Consider the following 19,893-nt stretch of genomic DNA (forward strand, 5'->3'; position numbering starts at 1 on the left):
GAGGGGCATTGGGCCCAGGCCCAGGAATCTAAAATGAGTCATCTCTTCACGGACCAATGACAAGTCATCGCAGAGACCCCCTCACACATCATACAGGCTGGGAACGAAGGCCAGAAAGGGTCAAGGCTCTTCTGAGGTCACAGAGCACAGGGACAGAGACAGGAATGTCTGATTCCCGACAAAAGGGTTAGACAGGGGCAAGGGTTCTGTGGGGAAGCGTCATATGTCCTCCCAGCAGCGGAAGAGAGGACCCAGCCAGCTGCTTCTATTCCAGACTGTGAGAAGAGGGGTGAGTCAGCCTGTTGTGGGGGGAGCAGGCTTTACGCCGGCCTACACACCCCCACCCAAGACACACACACCCAGATGGGATGGGAGCTGTTTTTCTGGAAGGCCAGGTCTCCTGACTCAGCACTGGGAATTTTGGCCGAGTGCGTTCTGGGAAATGTCAGGCCTACGGGAAACAGAGGGGGCTCACTCAGGCCATCCTGCAGGTGGGCGGGGAGCAGGGAGAGCAGGGAATATGAGGAAACGGGGGCCAGTGTGCAGGGAGCTGAGTGTGAGGGGTTTATGTACAGGGGTGAGAGCTGAGGGAGACAATTCCCAAGTAAAGAAGGGGGTTTATATGTGCAGAGGAGGCTGGGTGCCAGGATGTGAATGCTTGAAGCAGAGGGTGGATGTGCAAAGTGGATGGGCTCCACGTACATGGAAAATGTTTGCGGGGAAGACATGTGTTCAAAGGAGAGATGTTGAACATGCTGGAGGTAGAAATGAGATTCTCAAGGTGTTCGTGCAGAGGAGCGGTGTGAAGTTTGTTAGGGAGAGGGATGTTTGCAAAGGAGAGGGGGTACGGAGCAGAAAGGTCCGCCGCACACCGGGCACTTTGAAAAGCGCACGTGTGTGCTCCCGGCTTTGCCACGCGCAATCCCCCAACCTCCCCGATGGCTCCGCCCCGGCCCCGCCCCTACGCATAGCGAGGAGTTCTTTGTGTCAGTCAGCGAACTGCCGCTCCGCCATTGGTTAGCTGACCGGAGAGGGCGGGCGTGTGGAGGCTTCCGGAAGTGCTAGAGGCCCCCGCGCTTTACGGACTCCGAGCCCCGAGCTGGGTGCTTAGCAACAGGGGGAGGTGCCCAATAACGGGGTAGTGGGTACTCCGGGGGGTGGGGGAGGATTGTGGGTGCCTAGCAACAGAGGTGAAGGCGGTGCCTGGCGACGAGGGGGGCTCAGAGAAGGGAGAGGGAGCCTGGAGGATCTGTGGGTGTCTAGCAATGAGAGCGGACCCTAGCAACAGCGGCGAAGTGGGACAGGGAAAGTGAGCTTTGGTAGGAAAGCAGGAACAGCTATGGGCGCCTAGCAACCAGAGGGAACCCGGAGAAACTGGAGGGGCCCTTATCAGGGGAGGAAGTCTGCTGGGTGGGAGCCAGGGCCGACCCGAGGACGGTGCGGGCTTGGGGTGGGTGGGGCAAAGCGGGAGGTCGGCCCCACAACTCCTGCCCGAGTAATTCTCCTCTTCTCCCCCAGGCGATGTGGCTGGAGGTGGGGGGCCTCCTGCGGGGGACCTGTGGACAGCTGGGCCGGACTGTTGGTCTGCCTTATGGGGCCCTGGGGTCTGGGCCGCGCTGGCGGGTAAGATACTGGGGAGGGGTCTCCAAGGTGAAGAGCCCGAGGGATGGGCAGTAAGTAAAGGGATAGGGAGGAACCCAGAGGGCCAGGCAGACGCCGCCGCTCCTTGTCTTCCGCTCCTTACCAATGTCCACATCCCTTGCAGGGGCCGTGGAAGGGTTCTTGGGCCCAACAGCTTCGTCAGGGTGGGTCTGGCCGAGGCCTGAGTGAGGAGGACATTTGCAAGGCCCGGGAGGCCCGGCTCCGGAAGACACCTCGGCCCCAGGTATCACGGCCTCCCACCTTACCAACAACCCCCCATGAAGGCAGCTGGCCCCCCAGCTTGGGGAATAGTGTGGTGGCAGGCTGTTTGGACTTCCCGGGCACTGTACCCACCTTCCCACCCTCAGACCTTCTCCCCATTTTCCAGCTGAGTGACCGCTCTCGAGAACGCAAGGTGCCTGCCTCCCGCATCAGCCGCTTGGCTAACTTTGGGGGTAGGTGTGACTGTGGGAGACGGTGACTTCGGTCAGAGGAAGCAACATCTACAGAATTCAGTAAGGGAGAGGGCGAATCAGAGACAGAGAGGAGGGAGAGATGAAAAGAGAATGAAAGTAAAGGCCTGTAAAACCAAGAGAAATAGAAGGGACGGTAATACTTATTGAGAACTGGGCGCAAGGCCCCATACATGTGAAAGCTGCACCGAGGTGATGACTGTGTATTTCCGTTCTACAGGTGAGGCTAAAAGAGGTGAAGTGACTTGACCTCAGCTTGGCAGCAGAATTGTTCAAACTTCAGGTCACAATCTGCATGAAGTCATTAAAAAGGATAGAATGGAAAATACGAGTTCACCTGTAGAGTAATGGAAAAATGTTTTTTCATGAAACATTATAGGTATATTGGTACCTACCGGTTATAATGCAAATATCTTCCTCCTGGTTCAAGCTTTAAAGACAACAATTCACAGTATAAAGAGGAAGTTGAGCTTTGACACTGCTGCCTCAGGGTTCAAGGGGTGATTCTGCTATATCCTCACTTTGTGACTTTGGATGAGTTACTTAACTTCTCTGAGCCTCAGTTTCCTTTTCTGTAAAATGGAAGTTTTCCTATAAAACTTATTACATGAGGGTGTGGGGACAAAATGCATTAAAGCGTATAACGCACTAGGAATGGTTCCTGGCATGAAGAGAGTGCTCAGAAAATGCCAGCTTTGGTTATTTACAGAGATGGTGAGTGAAAGAGGCAGAGAGACTCAAGCTATCTTTAGGGACAAGGAGACAAGAGGACACCGAGGAATCAGTTGTCCAGAACATCAAAAGGAGGAACAGAGAGAAAGAGGCTTAGATAGACATGTCAAGTGTAGGGGAGGGGGAAGATGACGTAGGAAGGGCGAACATGAAGAAGAGGTGTGGACAGAGAAACAGGAATCCTAGGAAGTCGCAGAGAGACTTGGGGGGACCCTTTTGGAGTCTTCTTACCCTTGGCTGTACACTAGAATCATCTGGGATGCTTAATAAAAAGATAAATTCTGAGGCCTCATCTCAGGCCAGTTTAGTCAGAGCCTCAGGGGTGGGACCTGGGCATTGTATTTACAAAAGCTCCTTACTCGACTCAAATGTGCAGCGAGGGGTGAAAACTGCTGACATGGGACAGACCTATAGAGAGGAATAGAGAAAGAGCTGGCTTCGCCTTGAAGGGAAACCCCAGCAGAGAGAGTAAGTGACTGAGCTAAAGACAGAGAGTTGGGTACAAAGAGCTGGGAGACAAGTGTGCTTAGAGAGACAGGAGAGAGGGTCGGGGAGAACGCCCCAGGCACGAGCGCATTCAGGCTCTTCTCTCACTCCTCAGGACTGGCTGTGGGCTTGGGGCTGGGAGCGCTGGCTGAGATGGTCAAGAAGTCCCTGCCAGGAGGATATCTACAGTCCGGTGAGTTGGCCACACTGCCTGGGTCGGGCCCGGTCCTGGCTGTGTGACCGGGGACAAGAGGCTTCACCTCTCCGAGCCTGTTTCCTCATGTGGACAACGGAGGTGATGATGATTCACCCACTTTCCGGGGTCCCTGTAAAGTGCTCAGAGCAGGGTGGAGCCACTGTCAGGGTCCTGATGGATTGAAACAGATCATGAGAGAAAAAAATGTAAGCCATCCAGAGCTGAGTTCTTAACCCTGCGCAGGAGAAGGCTGAAATTAGGCCTGCTAGTGGGAGTCTGTGTCCAACAGAGATGGAACAAGATGTGTAGAGATCAGCTTCTGTCGGTAAGATTCCTCAACAAGTCGATGGCCGAAACAAACATGGGGGTGGATATTCTAGATTAAAAAGAGACTAGAGATAACTGACAGATGGAATGTGTGGACCATACTTGGATGTTAGTTGGGAAAAAAAAATAACTAAATCGTGTGGATATAAAGTACAGCATTGGGAATATAGTCAGTAATATTGTTACAACTATGTATAATAGGCAGGTACTATACTAGCCTTACGGAGTGATCACTTCATAAGTCATATAAATGTCTAACCACTAAGCTGTGCACCTGAAACTAATATAATGAATGTCAACTCTAATTGAAAATCACAAAATTAAAAGGAAAAGAGGACTGTAAAAGAATTTGGGGGACAATTAGGAAAATCTGAATATGGATTAGATAGTAAATATTAGGGAATTAGGGGTAATTTTCTTAAGGGTGATTATGGCACTGTGATTGTATAGGGGAATTTCCTTATTTTTAGCACAGGTTGAGTGCAGCTCCATGCAAATGGGTCAGCAAAAAATAATAGTGTTTGGGTACACACACAGAGATAAAGCAGAGGAGACAGAATATTAAAATATTTGAATCAGGTGTGCAGGTGTTCATGATGCAACTTTTTTGTCTGCTTGGATTTTTTTTTTTTTTAATAAAAAGTTGGAAATAGGTGGAGGATTAGGCCTTAGGGTAAGGCCAAACTGAGTCTATACCCTGCCTGCCACTTCTGTGCTGTGTGACCCAGGGCTGGGCAGTGTACTTCTCTGAATCTCTTATTTCCTTGCCTTGAAAATTAAGACATTGGTAGTTTTGTGTGTGTGTGTTTTTTTTAAATATATTTTATTGATTTTTTACAGAGAGGAAGGGAGAGGGATAGAGAGCCAGAAACATCGATGAGAGAGAAACATCGATCAGCCGCCTCCTGCACACCCCCCACTGGGAATGTGCCCGCAACCATGGCACATGCCCTTGACCGGAATCGAACCTGGGACCCCTTAGTCCACAGGCCAATGCTCTATCCACTGAGCCAAACCGGTTAGGGCGACATTGGTAGTTTTTACTTCCTGGGTGATTGTAGGGATTCTGCCAGAGAATCCAGAGAGACACTTAGAATTCTGCCTGGCACAGGGTGAGCCCTCAATAAAGAGCTCAATAATTTTTTAAAATATGTTTTTATTAATTTCAGAGAGAGAAGAAGGAAGGGGGAGATAAGGATAGAAACATCAATGATGAGCTCGCCAGGACGAGCTCAATAATTTTTTTTAAAAAATATATTTTATTGATTTTTTACAGAGAGGAAGGGAGAGAGATAGAGAGTTAGAAACATCGATGAGAGAGAATCATCGATCAGCTGCGTCCTGCACATCTCCCACTGGGGATATGCCCGCAACCCAGGTACATGCCCTTGACCGGAATCGAACCTGGGACCTCTCAGTCCGCAGGCCGACGCTCTATCCACTGAGCCAAACCGGTCTAGGCGAGCTCAATAATTTTTTAATAAATAAATGCATATTGGCACTTTATTGAATAAGAATATAATTTGCATGTAGACCTGCCTACACGTCACAAATGTACAGCTTGGTTCATTTTTCACAAAGTGGACACATTTATGCACCCAGATCAAGAAACCCTAGAACATGCCCAGCCAGTGTGGCTCAGTTGATTGACTGTCATCCCATGCACCAAGAGGTCATTGATTCGATTCCCGGTCAGGGCACATCCTAGGGTTGCAGGCTCGATCCCCAATAGGGGGTGCGCAGGAGGCAGCAGGTTCAACAGCATTTCTTAAACTTTTTGGTCTCAGGATCCCTATACTAGTACACCCTTAAAACTAAGGAATGGATTTGTTTTTCAAAAGAGGCCTGGCCAGTATGGTTCAGTGGGTAGAATGTTGGTCTGAGCAATGAAAGGTCACAGTGTGGGAGGCAGCCAATACATGTGTCTCTCACATGGTTGTTTTTCTCTCCTTCCCCCATCCCTCCCTCCTTCTATTTCTCTAAAAATCAATGGAAAAAATATCCTCGGGTGTGGATTAACAACAACAATAACAATAATAATAGTAATAATAATAATAATAAAGAAACCCTAGAACAGCATTTCTCAAGCTTTTTGGTCTCAGGATCCCTATATAACCTTAAAACTGAGAAATGGATTTTTAAAAATGTGGTATATCATCCTGGCCAGTTTGGCTCAGTGGATAGAGCATCGGCCTGCAGACTGAAGGGATTCAATTCCGGTCAAGGGCACATGCCTGGGTTGTGGGCTCCATCCCCAGTAGGGAGCGTGCAAGAGGCAGCCAATCAATGATTCTCTCCCATTGATGTTTCTATCTCTCTCTCCCCCTCCCTTCCTCTCTGAAATAAAAAAAAAAAAAAAATGTGGTATATCCATACAATGGGCTATTATTCCGCCATTAAAAGGGAATGAAGTGCTGGTACCTGCTACAGTGTGGAAACAGTATCCTAAGTGAAAGAAGCCAGACACAAAGTTCACTTATTGTATGATTCCATTTACATGAAATGCCCAGAATAGGGAAACCTGTGGAGACAGAAAGTAGATTAGTGGTTTCCAGGATTGGGGCCTGGCTGCTAATAATAGGGAAGGGGTCTCTTTTTGGAGAATGAAAATGTTCTGGAATTGGTTGTAGTGATAGTTGCACAACTCTCGATATACTAAAAGCCATTGAATTATGTACCTTAAATGGGTGAATTATATGGTATGAGAATTATCTCTCAATAAAGCTGTTTAAAAATAGAATGAGGATTGACTTGGGGTGGTGAACACACAGTACAATATATAGATGATGTATTATAGAATTGTATCCCTGAAACCTATATAATTTTATTAACCAATGTCACCTCAATAAAGTCAATACAATAGAATGAGGACCCCAAAGAGCTTGTTTATGTGGGTTATATTTATGGATATTCATTGTATTAGGGATTTTTTAAAAAATGTGTTTTTATTGATTTTAGAGAGAGAAAGAGGAAGGGGGAGGGAGAGAGAGAAACATCAATGTGAGAGAAATATCAACATCAGTCGGTTGCCTCCCACATGCACCCCTACTGGGGACCAGACCACTACCTGACCAGGAATTAAACCAGCGACCTTTGAGTGCAGGGGACAATGCTCTACACACTGGCTAGGGCTCACTGTATTAGAGATTAAAACTGAGACATTTTAAAACACAAGAACACACGCATTTCATCAGCCATCAGAGCAGTGGTATCATCATGGGTCATGGAGCTTCTGGAATACTCCACAGAACATTTGTGGGAGAACAAGAGTAAAAAGGGGCAAATAACATTAATATTATTATGATAACATTTTTGATTTCACAGACCTCTAACAGATCTCGAGGATCCTCAGGGACCCCCTGATCATGCTTTGAAAATACCTTCCCCAGTGCCCCACCCTGGGTACTTCCCCCACAAAGGGTAACCACTGTTTTGGCTTCTAATCCCAAGATTACTTTTGCCAGTTTTTTTCTCTTTACACCAGTGTAATGAGTGTATTCTTGTAGACGTCTGGTTCTTTGAATCCATGCGTTCTGTATGGGAAAGGCATCCACTTTGCTGTGAGCGGATGTAGATGGTTTATTCCTTGCTGTAGTAGTCATTCACTGACTGTTCTACAATTCCTTTGTTCATTGTACTGGTGGTCATTTGGGATCTTTCCAGCTTGGGGCTTTTATGAGCTTTGCTGCGATGACCCCTTTTGGAATATGTCAGTGGACACATTTATGCATCTCTCGTGGGCATACCTCTGAGAGAAAAGGCATCCAGTACAGGCATGTGCTTTACTAGAACCTCCCCATGTTTCCCATGGGCTTGTGCCACGGCACGGTCATCAGCAGGGCTGGCAGTCAGGCTGCTCCACATCGTTGCCAACAATTGATAATGTCTTTTTCATTTTAGCCATTTTGGTGGGCGTGTAGTGGTGTTGTACTGATTATTTTTGTGGTTGTGATACTAATAATCATTCTCTCTACCCAGAGGGCAGCTCCCAGCCTGGCTCCAGCCCTTTCTTGTCGGAGGCTAATGCTGAGCGGATTGTTCAGACCTTGTGTACAGTTCGGGGGGCCGCTCTCAAGATTGGCCAAATGCTCAGCATCCAGGGTACAGCATGACCCTTGACCCCTGATCTCACTTCTACTCTACCCCCTCACCAACAAACCCGGACTTCAGGTACTCCCACAGGGGTCCCCCTCGCCTCCTCCCTCACTGCTTCCCTTATTTCTTGTCTCCCTGTCTCCCAAGACAACAGCTTCATCAGCCCCCAGCTTCAGCGCATCTTTGAGCGGGTCCGCCAGAGTGCTGACTTCATGCCCCGCTGGCAGATGCTGGTGAGTGCCCAGTGGGAGAAGGCTGACCAGGGAGGTGGGCTCCCCCTGCCTGTCTCTCCTGGCTTTACTGCTCTACTCCCTGTCAGACTCTGGGCCTCGGTTTCCCCATCTGTAAAATGGATCGCCAAAGCACACTCCTCATAGGATTGTTGTGATGATTAAATAAGGGTGGTGCAGAGCACTTAGTCCAGTCCCTGGAAGGCTCAGTGAGCTGTTAAAGTGGCAGTGAGCACAGTGGTTAGGGGTAAGGCTTCTTGAATTCAAACCCTAGCTCTGCCACTTCCTACCTGTGTGATCTCAGACCTGCAGCCTGACCTCTCTGTGCCTTAGTGTCCTCATCTGTGAAATGGTGATAGTGATAGCCGTCCCACATCATAAATTAGTATACAGAAAGCACTTAGAGGGGTTTGCATGAGTGACATGCAAGTTTTAGCTGTTACTATTAACTGGTTTTTTAAATTAGAGGAGAGTGTGTCTGTCAGTCAGTAGGCATAGCACCTGGCACTAAATGCCCAAGACAGGAGCTGTTTCTTCCAATTACTCTGTAAGGGCATGGAATCCAGAACCCAGCCACCTGGCATCTGATCTTTGTTCTGTTCACTCACCATGTGACCCTGGGCAATTATTGCTGCTCTCTGAGCCACTCTGAACAGCACCCAGCCCACAGGAAGCCCTTAAATTTTAACTCTTATCTGTCGCATTAACTTTGAGTTAATACCAGCTGGGCTAGGCCTCCCTGTCCGCCAGTGCCTGGTTCACCTTGGCTGAGAGACTTCTCTCTGAGCCTCAATTTCCTCATCTGTAAAGTGGGGTAGCAGCCGAGCCAGGGCCCGGCATGTGGTAAGAGTTGGAGTTGTTAACTTGTAAAGTGCTTGACACAGGGAATGAACTCAGTTGCCTATAATCATGGTGATGATTGTTACCACTGCTCTCCCTAGAGAGTTCTCGAAGAGGAGCTCGGAAGGGACTGGCAGGCCAAGGTGGCCTCTTTGGAGGAGGTGCCCTTTGCCGCCGCCTCAATTGGACAGGTGCACCAGGGAATGCTGAGGGATGGGACAGAGGTGGCCGTGAAGATCCAGGTGAGAGGAGGGGATGGACAGGTGGCGGTGGGCACCCTGCTGTCCCAGGAGAATGACTCCCCTCCCCCTACTCCTCCCCTCACAGTACCCAGGCGTTGCCCAGAGCATCCAGAGTGATGTCCAGAACCTGCTGGTGGTGCTCAAGATGAGCGTGGCTCTGCCCGAGGGTGAGGTGCCCATGTAGAAGCGGTACCCTGAAGAGAGGAAGTGGGGCTGAATGGAAGGAGAGCCCAGAGAGTACCAGGGTGTGCCTGTGTGTGAGTGGTGTGAGTATGTGTTTGAGACAGAAAGAAGGGATGCCAAGGCAGGGAGAGTGAGAGTATAAGTGTGTAAGAAAAGGAGACTTAGAGATTCTGACAGAAACACTGAGAGTCAGAAGCCCAGACCAAAATCCAGAAACAGACACACAGAAGGTATGCAGAGAGGGACTGTCGGTCTGCAAAAGAGCCACAGAAGCAGGACGAGAGTGTAAGTGGGGCCTCATGTTTGTGTTAAAGAGCCCAAAGAAGATGGAGCAGGATGTGTGTGTGTGTGTGTGTGTGTGTGTGTGTGAGAGAGAGAGAGGGGGGTGGGGGGAGAGGCAAAGACAGAAGATTCCGAGAGAGTACGAAGAAGGTGGACTAGGTGGCATGCGTGACTATGAAAAAGATGCCTCGGGACTGGTGTGCATGCCTGTGAGAGAGAGACCCCAGGAGAGACTTCAGAAGAGCCGCAGTTATATACGGACTGAGGGGAGGTATGTGGACAGACACTGGGGTAAAAGGCTTGGAGCAGAAGGTGTGAGGGACAAGTGAGAGACAGGATTGGCAAGAGAAGACATTCGGGAGTGGAGCCTGAGGGGCTGGGCGGGGTGGACAGCCTGTGACCTTCCTTGGCTGACAGGCTGCTCCCCTCAGGCCTGTTTGCGGAGCAGAGCCTGCAGGCCTTGCAGCAGGAGCTGGCTTGGGAGTGTGACTACCGTCGCGAAGCGGCTTGTGCCCAGAACTTCAGGTGAGCACAAAACTTCGGGTGGCTGGCAGGCCCCCGAGGACCCCTTCCTTCCAGCTTCCCTCCTTCCCTTCCTCCCACGCTGAGTGGAAGTGGAGCCCTGGGGTGAGGCTGGCAAACTCCTTTTTCTCTTCATTCGTTTGTCCATCCATTCATCCTTTCACCCATTACTTCACTTACCCGCTGTGTTCGCTGTGAGCTTGGGCATGTCGCTTCCTCTCTCTAAGTATCAGTTTTCTCGTCTGTGGAATTGGTTAGGTAACCTCTTCAGTCCAGTGGGGGAGGTGATCTTGTCAGCAGACACTTAGTCACAGAATGAGTTAGACCTGCTGCACTGACGAAGCTAGAGGGATCTGACAGTGTCAAGAGTTGGAGAGGACATGGCTGCAGGGCATTTCTTTCTTCTCCACCAGGGCAGGAGGAGATTTGAGATAAGCATTTTGGAGACCAGTTTGGCATCCTATAATAAGGCTGGATATTCACATACATCCCAATTGTCACCCTCCTGGCTAATTGCTCTAGGGTCACTAATGCCAGTATACAACATCAGACCTTTCTAGAAAGCTCAGAGTAGTAATAGCTCCAAATTGGAAACAACCCAAACCTTTGAAATTCATCCAGTGGGGTGGATGAATAAATTATGTGATATTCATCAGTGGAATATCATACAGCAGCGAAAATGAATGAATCATAGCTACTGGAAACAGTGTGGTTGTCTCTTAGAAACATCGTGATATGCAGCAAATACCGCAGTGAGATCCTTCATAGGTTAGCCCACACATTTACTGAGCCAAGCTGTGTAAACACAGTGAGAGAAAAGGCGGTGGAAGGCAGGGTTAGGGGCACGGGCCTGGGAAGACGGATGTGGGATCCAGCCCCAGGCCAGCCCTTAGGCTGGAGGCCTGACTGCACAGTGGCCTTGGGAGAGTACCTCCCAGGGAAGTGAAAAGGGAACTGTGCTGATTAAATGCTCAGCACAGGGCCTCGCCCACCAGGAGTGGGTCCAACATCAGAGATTTTATAAACAAGGGCAAAAACACAAGCCTGAAGCAGGACCCGGAGGAGGGGGGTGCGAGGTGTAGACTGGGCCAGAGCGCGCCTTGTGGGATCTGGGGAGAGCCCTCTCCACAGGATTTCTTAGTGCCCTTAGAATAAAACCTACATCATTTCCTCTGGCTCCTCCTCATCTCCCTGCTCCCCATCTTACTCTACTCCAGCCATCCCATAGGTCCCCAACCAGAGGCCTCACTCATTGACCCTTATCTCAATCTACCGGTCTCTTTGTTCGAGTGTGGTCTCTGTGTATGCCAGGGGCAGGCCTGGAGTTCATCCACTGCTCTGTCCCCAGCATGGTCCAGCACAGGGGCAGACACTGAGGACTCTTTCCCTTAATTAGCCAGTGTTCCCAATAATGACTTCAAGGAGTCGCGATGAGTATCACTGTAGACTTGAAGATTTGTATATCAGTGACTTATTTTTAAAGGATGAATTAATAAGTTGATGAAAAAAATAATGTTCATGGAGCTTAACACATTAAACTCATCATGAGGCAACTGGATATCATGCAAGTATTTTTGGTCGGGAAGTGGTAACTGGGTCTCTAACAGCCAGCTTAGGGGCAGGCACAGAGTAGGCCCTACGGAGATGTTTGTTGAATGAATTAATGAATAAAATGTCTGAATGAATGTCAGTCCAGCCAGGTATTGGCCATCACTCAGGGCACACAGAGGCAAGAGGAGAGCAGGAGGGAAGGCGAGACATAGACTATTCATGGAGGTCTTCTCAAAGGAGGAGGAGTCCTTGAGCTGGGCCACAGGGGCCTGAAGCCAAGTCCTCCCTCCCCCTTCTGCCCCAGGCAGCTGTTGGCAGATGACCCGTTCTTCCGGGTGCCGGCAGTGATTGAGGATCTCTGCACTACACGGGTGCTGGGCATGGAGTTGGCTGGAGGGGTCCCCCTGGACCAGTGCCAGAGCCTGAGCCAGGACATCCGAAACCAGGTACATGGTCTCGTAGGACAGCAGGGAGGGTGCTGCCACAAGGCAGGGCCAGCAGGGCTGGCCAGACCCATCGTCCCTCTCCAGGCCATAGAGGGCTTGACAGGGGCAGACGACTCCGAGGTATCCTTTACTCCTTCTCCCCACCCCAGATCTGCTTCCAGCTCCTGAGGCTGTGTCTGCGGGAGCTGTTTGAGTTCCGATTCATGCAAACGGACCCCAACTGGGCCAACTTCCTGTATGATGCCTCCAGCCACCAGGTTGGTTTCTTGTGATATGTGACAGGATACATGAACTGCTGTGACAGATATTTTCCAATATTTCAGTAGCTTATCACAATAGTAGCTTATTACCCACGTGACAGGCTGGGGTAGTTCTCCTCCAGGTGGTGATTTGGAGACCCAGGTGCATTCCCTTTTGTGATTGTGCCATCCCAGGAAGGGAAAGAGATTGAGAGTAGAATCCCCTGCTAACTGTTTTGAGCAGAAGTGACACATCACTCCTTCTACCATTCTGTTGGTAGCTGTTCACACAACCTGTCTAGGTGCAAAGGATGCTGGGAAAAAGCAGTCACTGGCTAGGCAGTGGCTTCCGAGTGGCATTGTGACAGTGTAGAAGAGGGAACACAACTTACAGAAGGCAGTCAGTCATCATTACCACACTTGTCACTCTTTGGAACACACCAAGCAGCCGCTGCCTCTTGACAACAATGCCAAGACAATCCTGATCCTCACCTTCTCAGAGTTCCTGGCCCAGTGGCGGGACCTGTCACCAGCGGTCACCTAGAGTAGTTAGTACCATGATGCCATGATGGAGAAACACAGGCCAGAGTTGTCAGTGGTGGGGGATGCACAAGGGGGTTGTGGGAAGCCAGGGAAAATGGCTGACCTGTCTGGGTATGTAGGGTCAAGGAAATCTTTTTAAAATATATATATATATATATATTTTTAATTTTAAAATTATTTTTATTGATTTTAGAGAGGAAGGGAAAGGGAGAGAGAGATAGAAACATCAATGATGAGAGAGAATCACTGATCTGCTGCCTCCTGTATTGAGCCCGCAATCCAGGTGTGTACCCTGACTGGGAATTGAACCATGAACTCTTGGTTCATAGGTCAGCGCTCAACCACTGGCCACACAAGCTGGGCAAGGAAGTCTTCTTGAAGAAAGTGTCATTAAAGCTGAAACCAGAAAGATTCGAAGAGGACAGTCATCTAAAGGGCAAGGAAAAGCGCTCCTGGCAGAGCACAGTGTGTCCACACGCCTGGGGATGAGAGTTTGGATGGAGAGGCTCTCAGCATGCATGGGGGCCACGTGGCTTTCCAACGTGGCCTGTCTCCATTTTGTCCCAAGAGGGATCTTTCCCAAACACAAATCTGGCCACACTGTGCCTCCCAGAGTGCCCCAGCGCCCTCAGGATTAAGTCTAAGTCCTTTGCCAAATGTGAATGGCCCCCTGAGTCTCCAGCGTCAGTTCCTTCTACTGCCTTACCCCCAGGTACACTCTGCACCCCTCATAGGCTGGTACCCCAAGAAGGGGTTTTCTGACCTGATAGGTAATACATGTCCTGCTTCCTGATGTCAATTTATTGGGCCTAACTGCATTTTGTTTGTTTGTTTTAAAGACATAGAATAGAAAATATCACTGTGTCACATGGGAGGGAGTTATATTTTAGGACACTTTGGTTTGGTGTTTATATTTATGTGGCATTGGCACTGGTACCCAGTATATTCTGCATTTCTTACTATGGGTTGTGATCAATAATCCCAACTCTACTGCCTAGAGAAACTCCTACACATGTATTCATTGAGCACTGTTTTTAATAGCAAACCCCAGAAACGCCCACATTGTCCACCAACTAGATAAATGCTCTGATATATCTACACAGTGAAGTCCTTTCACAGCAGTGAGGAATGAATGAATGAGTTAGAGCTGCACATAGCAGTGGGGATAAATTGAAAAATCATGTTGGGCACAAGGAACAAGTTGCAGGATCACTATCATAAACACTATTTATGTGAAGTTTAAATACACAAAACATGACTATCGTTTATGGGTGCAAACATGTAGGAGAAAATGTAGAAATACACACATGGTAATTTCAGGAAATAATAATTTAATAATAATTTCAGGAAAGCGGTGACCCTAGAAAAGAGGGTGGGGACATTGTGCTGGTAGCATCAGTCCAGGGTATATGGGAGGCCCCACCTGGATTGGTATTATTTTATATTTTAAGCGTGGTGAGATTTGTGTTCACTCTTCTATATATTTTATTCCCTGTATTTTCTTTCTGTGCCTAAAACATGTTATTATAAAAACCATTAGGAGCAAAAAAAAAGCCAAGTCCCTTCAGCTTCGTGTGGGGGTGGATTGGAACTGTGGAGACAGGAGATTAGGAGCCCAGGGACACAGTGGGCGGGTACTCTGGCCGAGGAGACAGGGTATAGGGAGGAAGGATGACCCTGGCCACCCCAAATAGACAATGGGGAGCATTGCTGGACTCCCAGCATCCCTTTCACCATCATTGTTCCCAGGTGACCCTGCTGGACTTTGGTGCAAGCCGGGGATTTGGGACTGAATTCACAGACAATTACATTGAGGTGAGTGCCCCCAACCCTGGGTTCTGAAGGGCCATTTACTGAGGCAAGGGTGAGAAGGAGAAATATAGTATCTCAAATTAAGAAATAAGAAATAGCTTGGCCAGTGTGGCTCAGTGGTTGAGAGTTGACTCATGAACCTGGAGGGCACATGCCCAGATTACGGGCTCAATCCCCAGTAGGGGGCGTGCAGCAGGCAGCCCATTAATGATTCTATCTCATCATTGATGTTTCTATCTCTCTCCCTCTCCCTTCCTCTCTGAAACCAATAAATAAATTTTAAAAAGAGAGAAATAATAGTAATACTAATAGCAGTTAACAAATACTAAGCACTTAATATTATGTCAGGTGTGGTTTTAAGTGTTATACATTTGGTAACTGATTTAAACCATACAGCAACCGCATGGGGTAAGGACATTCTTAGCTTTGTTTTATCCATGAAGTAACTGGGACTCAGAGAGGTTAAGTCACTTGCCCAAGGTCACAGCAGTCTCACTCCGGATGTCTGGGTGCACAGCTCGTGCTCCCCACACTGACTAGCCTTCTCCTAAGAGAAAGGCCCATGATGCTCACCCTGTCACCATCCCACACCCCACACTGTCCAGGATCTTGGTGTCCAGCCTTGCCCTCACATAACTTCCCGCGGGCTGCTCCCTGGGGAGCTGCTCTGTCCTCAGGAAGTGCTTCCTCACCTGTTGCCTGTCCCTCCCACCAACTGGGGTTAACCCTTTGTACACCATAAGCGTCTCTAGATGCAATTAAATTAAAGATATTGTGGCGTGTGGGAATGGTTTCCATTTTGGACGTGTGGCAGTTAACTGGGTAATTTGTCTTAGAGGCCACAGAGAACACTATCTCATTAATTGGTGACATGAGACATTCATTCTAATCATTTAGTCATCAATTTAAACATTATTTGATACCATGTCTGTGCCCAGCCCTATTCTGGGTAATATTGGGGACAGTAGTGACCAATTCAGGACCCCACTTTCAAAGCGTTTACAGCCCAGTGGGGGAACAGACAGTGAGGACCCAGAGTGATCACGGTTGGAAGGGGGAAGCACAGGGCATTGTGGGAGCTCAGAGGAGCCTGGCCCAGCCTGTGGAATCAGGGAGGGCTTCCTAAAGGAGGAGACATCAGAGTTGAGACCTGAGGGATGAGGAGACCAATCAGGAAGAGGCAAGAAGAGATATTCCCATTAAAGCAGCACTTCTCAAACTTTAGAGTGTGTGTGAAACCCCCGCTCCATGACCTTGTGAGAATGCAGATTCTGGCCTGGATAGACATAAGATGCTGCATTTCTAACACACTCCTTGGTGATGCCAAAGCTTCTCATACAAGAACCACACTCTGAGAAGTAAGGTCCTAGGGATCAAGAGGAAGTTCATGTTCTGCCTTGGCGGGTAGGGAAGGGGCAGAGCAGGAGCCAGGGATGAGATTGGAGCCAAATCATTCTGGGTCTCAGAAGCCATGCTTTGTAGCTTGTACTTTATTTATTTAATATATTTTTATTGATTTCGGAGAGGAAGGGAGAGGAAGGGAGAGGGAGAGAGAGAAACATCAATGATGAGAGAGAATCATTGATTGGCTGCCTCCTGCAAGTCCCACCCTGGGGATCGAGCCCACAACCTGGGCATGTGCCCTGACCGGGATGCAAACCATGACCTCCTGGTTCATAGGTTGATGCTCAACTATTGAGCCACACCACCTGGGCTATAGCGTTTACTTTATATGGGTGCCCTGGGGAGCCGTGGGAGGGACTTGAGCGGGAGAGGGGTGCAGTCAGAATTAGGAAACCCCTTCTGAATAATGAGTGGTCTTTATTTTTTTTACAATTGATTTTAGAGAAAGGAAGAGCCTGAGAGAGAGAGAGAGAGAGAGAGGCATTGATCAGTTACCTCCTATACATGCCCAGACCCGGGATGGAACCTGCAACCTGAGTGTGTGCCCTGACCAGGAATGGAACCTGCCACCTTTTGGTATAGGGGACAATGCTCCAACCAACTGAGCCACACTGGTCAGGTCACGAGGGGTCTTTAAGACTGGACACTGGGAGCTCAGGGAGGCTGTGGGGAGGGGAAGAGTAGAGTCTGGCTTGGGTACTGGGCATGGTGGGGCCACCCTTGAGATGGGAACAGGAAGGAGCAGCTGGTAACCCACCCCTGGCTACCACATATACAGGCCCTTTGGGTTGGGCCCTCTCTGCAGGCCACTTGAGGCCACGGAGCGGCCTCTCTGGGTAGTTGGGATATCTCATTCCCCCGCCCCCGAATGTTTTAGTACGGCCTTCTTGCCACCTCCCCAGCCGTTTCCAGTTTTAAAAGGCCCTGTCACACTGGCCCCCAAGGACCATAGGTCTGACAGATGGCCAGACAGGCTTGGGCAAGGAAGCCAAGACAGAATGGAGCTGCCAAATTTAACACTGTATCCCCTTCTTCCCAAGAAAGGACAGCTCACTGGGTAAGGGAATGCCCAGGTTCCATTCCTCACTTTCTGTTGCCCACTGTGAGCCTGTTTTCTCTTCTATGAAGTTGGGATCCTCATGTCTACCTCTTAATCATAATAGTAGTTTATAATATTTATGGTGCTTCCTACATGTTGGCATAGTGCTCAGCACTGCACAGCTATTGCCTCCTCTATCCTCACAACAACCTCATGAGGAAACTATTTTCATCATCCCCATTTCACAGATAAGAAAGTGGAGGTCTGAGGCAAAGCACCTTGCCCAGAGTCAGCCAGCCGTGGCAGAGCTGGGACTGAGCCCAGGCAGGCTGGCTTTCGCCTCTGTCTGCCCACATGCCCTCAAGTCCCACTGCCATGTGCACTCACGGCTGGAGGGGTGCTTAGCTCCACACACCAATGTGCTAAACAAAGGCCTCCTGGGAGCCAGAGCTCGTACTGCATGGGACTGAACCCATCTGGGATCCCTGCTCTCTCAGGGCTCCAAGGCCAGTGCAGGAGACAGACATCAATCAGGAGATCAGAGATGGCCCAGTGGCAACCTCCAGTGCCGTTTTGGGTCATGGTCACATCCTTGGCCACATGAATGTTTGGACCCAGGAGCAGCACTTGACATTTTTTCTCCTTTGTGCTGCTTCACGGTTTAGTTTCCAGCAGCCTCTGTGTTCCCAGCCAGGTGGGCAGAACCCCTGGCCATCCCGACCCCCCAGGCTCTGGAACAGTTTTGAGACACAGCTGGGCAAGGTGAGGCGGAAGCAGCCTAGGCAGATGAGAAGGGAAGTGGGTACAGGAAGGGCCTGGCTACCACCTCCTGTCTCTAGTTTCCCCCAGACCCCTCCTGGAACCCTGCTTGGCCTTTGACCCTGTGTTCCACACCTCTCTCCCTAGGTAGTGATGGCTGCAGCCAATGGAGACAGAGCCCGGGTCCTACAGAAATCCCAGGACCTCAAGTTCCTCACAGGCTTTGAAACCAAGGTTGGGAGACACTAGAGGAGTAGGGGCTGGTGTCTGTTGGGGGGCATGGGGGCTGCTTAACTCTCTGGGGGAATGGGGGAACTGCTGATCTATACTGGGGGACTCTGGGGAGGACTAGGGGAGAATGGGGACTACTTGGCCTGTCAGTAATCCTGGGAAAATGGGCACCACTTACCTATTCTAGAGGAAGGGAGTGCGGGAATGGAGCTGCTTCTCTGTACTATAGAGTGAAGTCTGCTTGTCTATTGGAGGCTCTGAGGGAGTGAAGGGCCCTTTTTAGGGGGAGAAGTAAGGGGCTGCTGATTTTCTGGGGGCTCTGGAAGGGGTCTGGTGCTTGTGTTTACACTCCAGACTGCAGAGCTGAGTGCTGCTTGTTGGTTCTTGGTTAAGAGAAGGGCTCTGCCTCTGTTCTCCCCGACCCCTAGGCATTCTCCGATGCCCATGTGGAGGCTGTGATGATCCTGGGAGAGCCCTTTGCCACCCAGGGCCCATATGACTTTGGGGCCGGGGACACTGCCCGCCGCGTGCAGGGCCTCATCCCCGTGCTCCTGCAGCACCGGCTCCGCCCACCGCCGGAGGAGACCTATGCCCTGCACCGCAAGCTGGCGGGGGCTTTCCTGGCCTGTGCCCGTCTGCGTGCCCGTATCAACTGCCAGGACCTCTTCCAGGACACCTACCAGCGCTACTGGGCCAGTCGCCAGTCTCAGCCACTGCCCGAAGCCTCCTGACCAGAGGGGCGGTCTGGTCAGACCACTCAGACAGCTTCCTGCTGGGGGAGTCGGCCAGTAGAGGGCCATCCTCCCTGAGATGCCTCCTTCCCACGCTGCTCTGGTCTGGGGGCCCCACCCAGGCTTCCCAGTCTTGCCTAGCACCCTTCCCTGGGGACTGGGGAACCCTGGGGCTAGGGAACTCCCCATTTCACACTCCCATATCCTGCTCTCCCCACCCCACAGTGGGCATCCGGGAACTCTACTCCAGGGATTGATTGATTTCTGCCAATATTTGAGAGCTTCAGGCTCTCTGCATGCCAAAGTGAAGATGCAGAAGCATTTAGAGGGGAGCCCTTCGCCCGTGCCTCAGGTCTCCCACAGATCTGGCCAATGAGAGGGGAGGGGTGGTGGTTGGTGGAGGCAGCCTCCCTCACCCCTTCACCAGCTGCCTTCTCCCTGCCCATCCTCTCTGTGTTGGGGAGGGGTTGGGGGTGTTTGAACCTTCAGTCTGAATAAAAGCGAACCTCCCCTTGTCCAGCTCTTTTCTCTGTGCTGGGGTGGAGGAGAAGGAGGCTAGGACAAGAACGGCCTCCAGGTGCAGATGGCCAGCCCCCTCCACCCTCTTGTCTGAAAGCCTCAGTTCTGCACGGGCCATCTGTTGCTAGAATCCTCCTTCTCCCCTTTCTCTCCCACCCCCAACCCCTCCCGCACGTGCTGACCACCTGCTCACAAGACTGTGGCAGCTGAGAAGGCCTTTCCCCCACACCACCACCCTGACGCCCCAACCTCGCCTTTGCTAATGGGCCTTTATGCCCCTGCCAGCTGCTTGCCAAACCCACAGGATCCGGAGGGAGCGGAGGTCGCAGCGGCGGCCAGAACCACGCCCTAGTCCCAGCCGGCGCCCCCA

At 50.3% G+C, this 19,893-nt stretch overlaps 1 protein-coding gene across 1 annotated transcript; it reads left to right on the forward strand.

Annotated features, from left to right (window-relative positions):
• The first annotated feature begins 105 nt into the window (after positions 1 to 105).
• COQ8B (coenzyme Q8B) lies at positions 106 to 19,519 on the forward strand. The gene is given in 16 exon segments (XM_059666503.1): positions 106 to 289; positions 1,519 to 1,623; positions 1,766 to 1,885; positions 2,030 to 2,096; positions 3,448 to 3,525; positions 7,834 to 7,956; positions 8,098 to 8,183; positions 9,122 to 9,262; positions 9,348 to 9,429; positions 10,159 to 10,252; positions 12,105 to 12,246; positions 12,396 to 12,503; positions 14,778 to 14,843; positions 18,190 to 18,276; positions 18,702 to 18,975; positions 18,978 to 19,519. Coding segments are annotated over 16 exon segments (1,923 nt in total). The 5' UTR covers positions 106 to 223; the 3' UTR covers positions 19,262 to 19,519.
• The last annotated feature ends 374 nt before the right edge of the window (positions 19,520 to 19,893 follow it).

Source organism: Myotis daubentonii, chromosome 15 (genome assembly GCF_963259705.1).
Source record: "Myotis daubentonii chromosome 15, mMyoDau2.1, whole genome shotgun sequence".
Lineage (NCBI taxonomy): Eukaryota > Metazoa > Chordata > Mammalia > Chiroptera > Vespertilionidae > Myotis > Myotis daubentonii.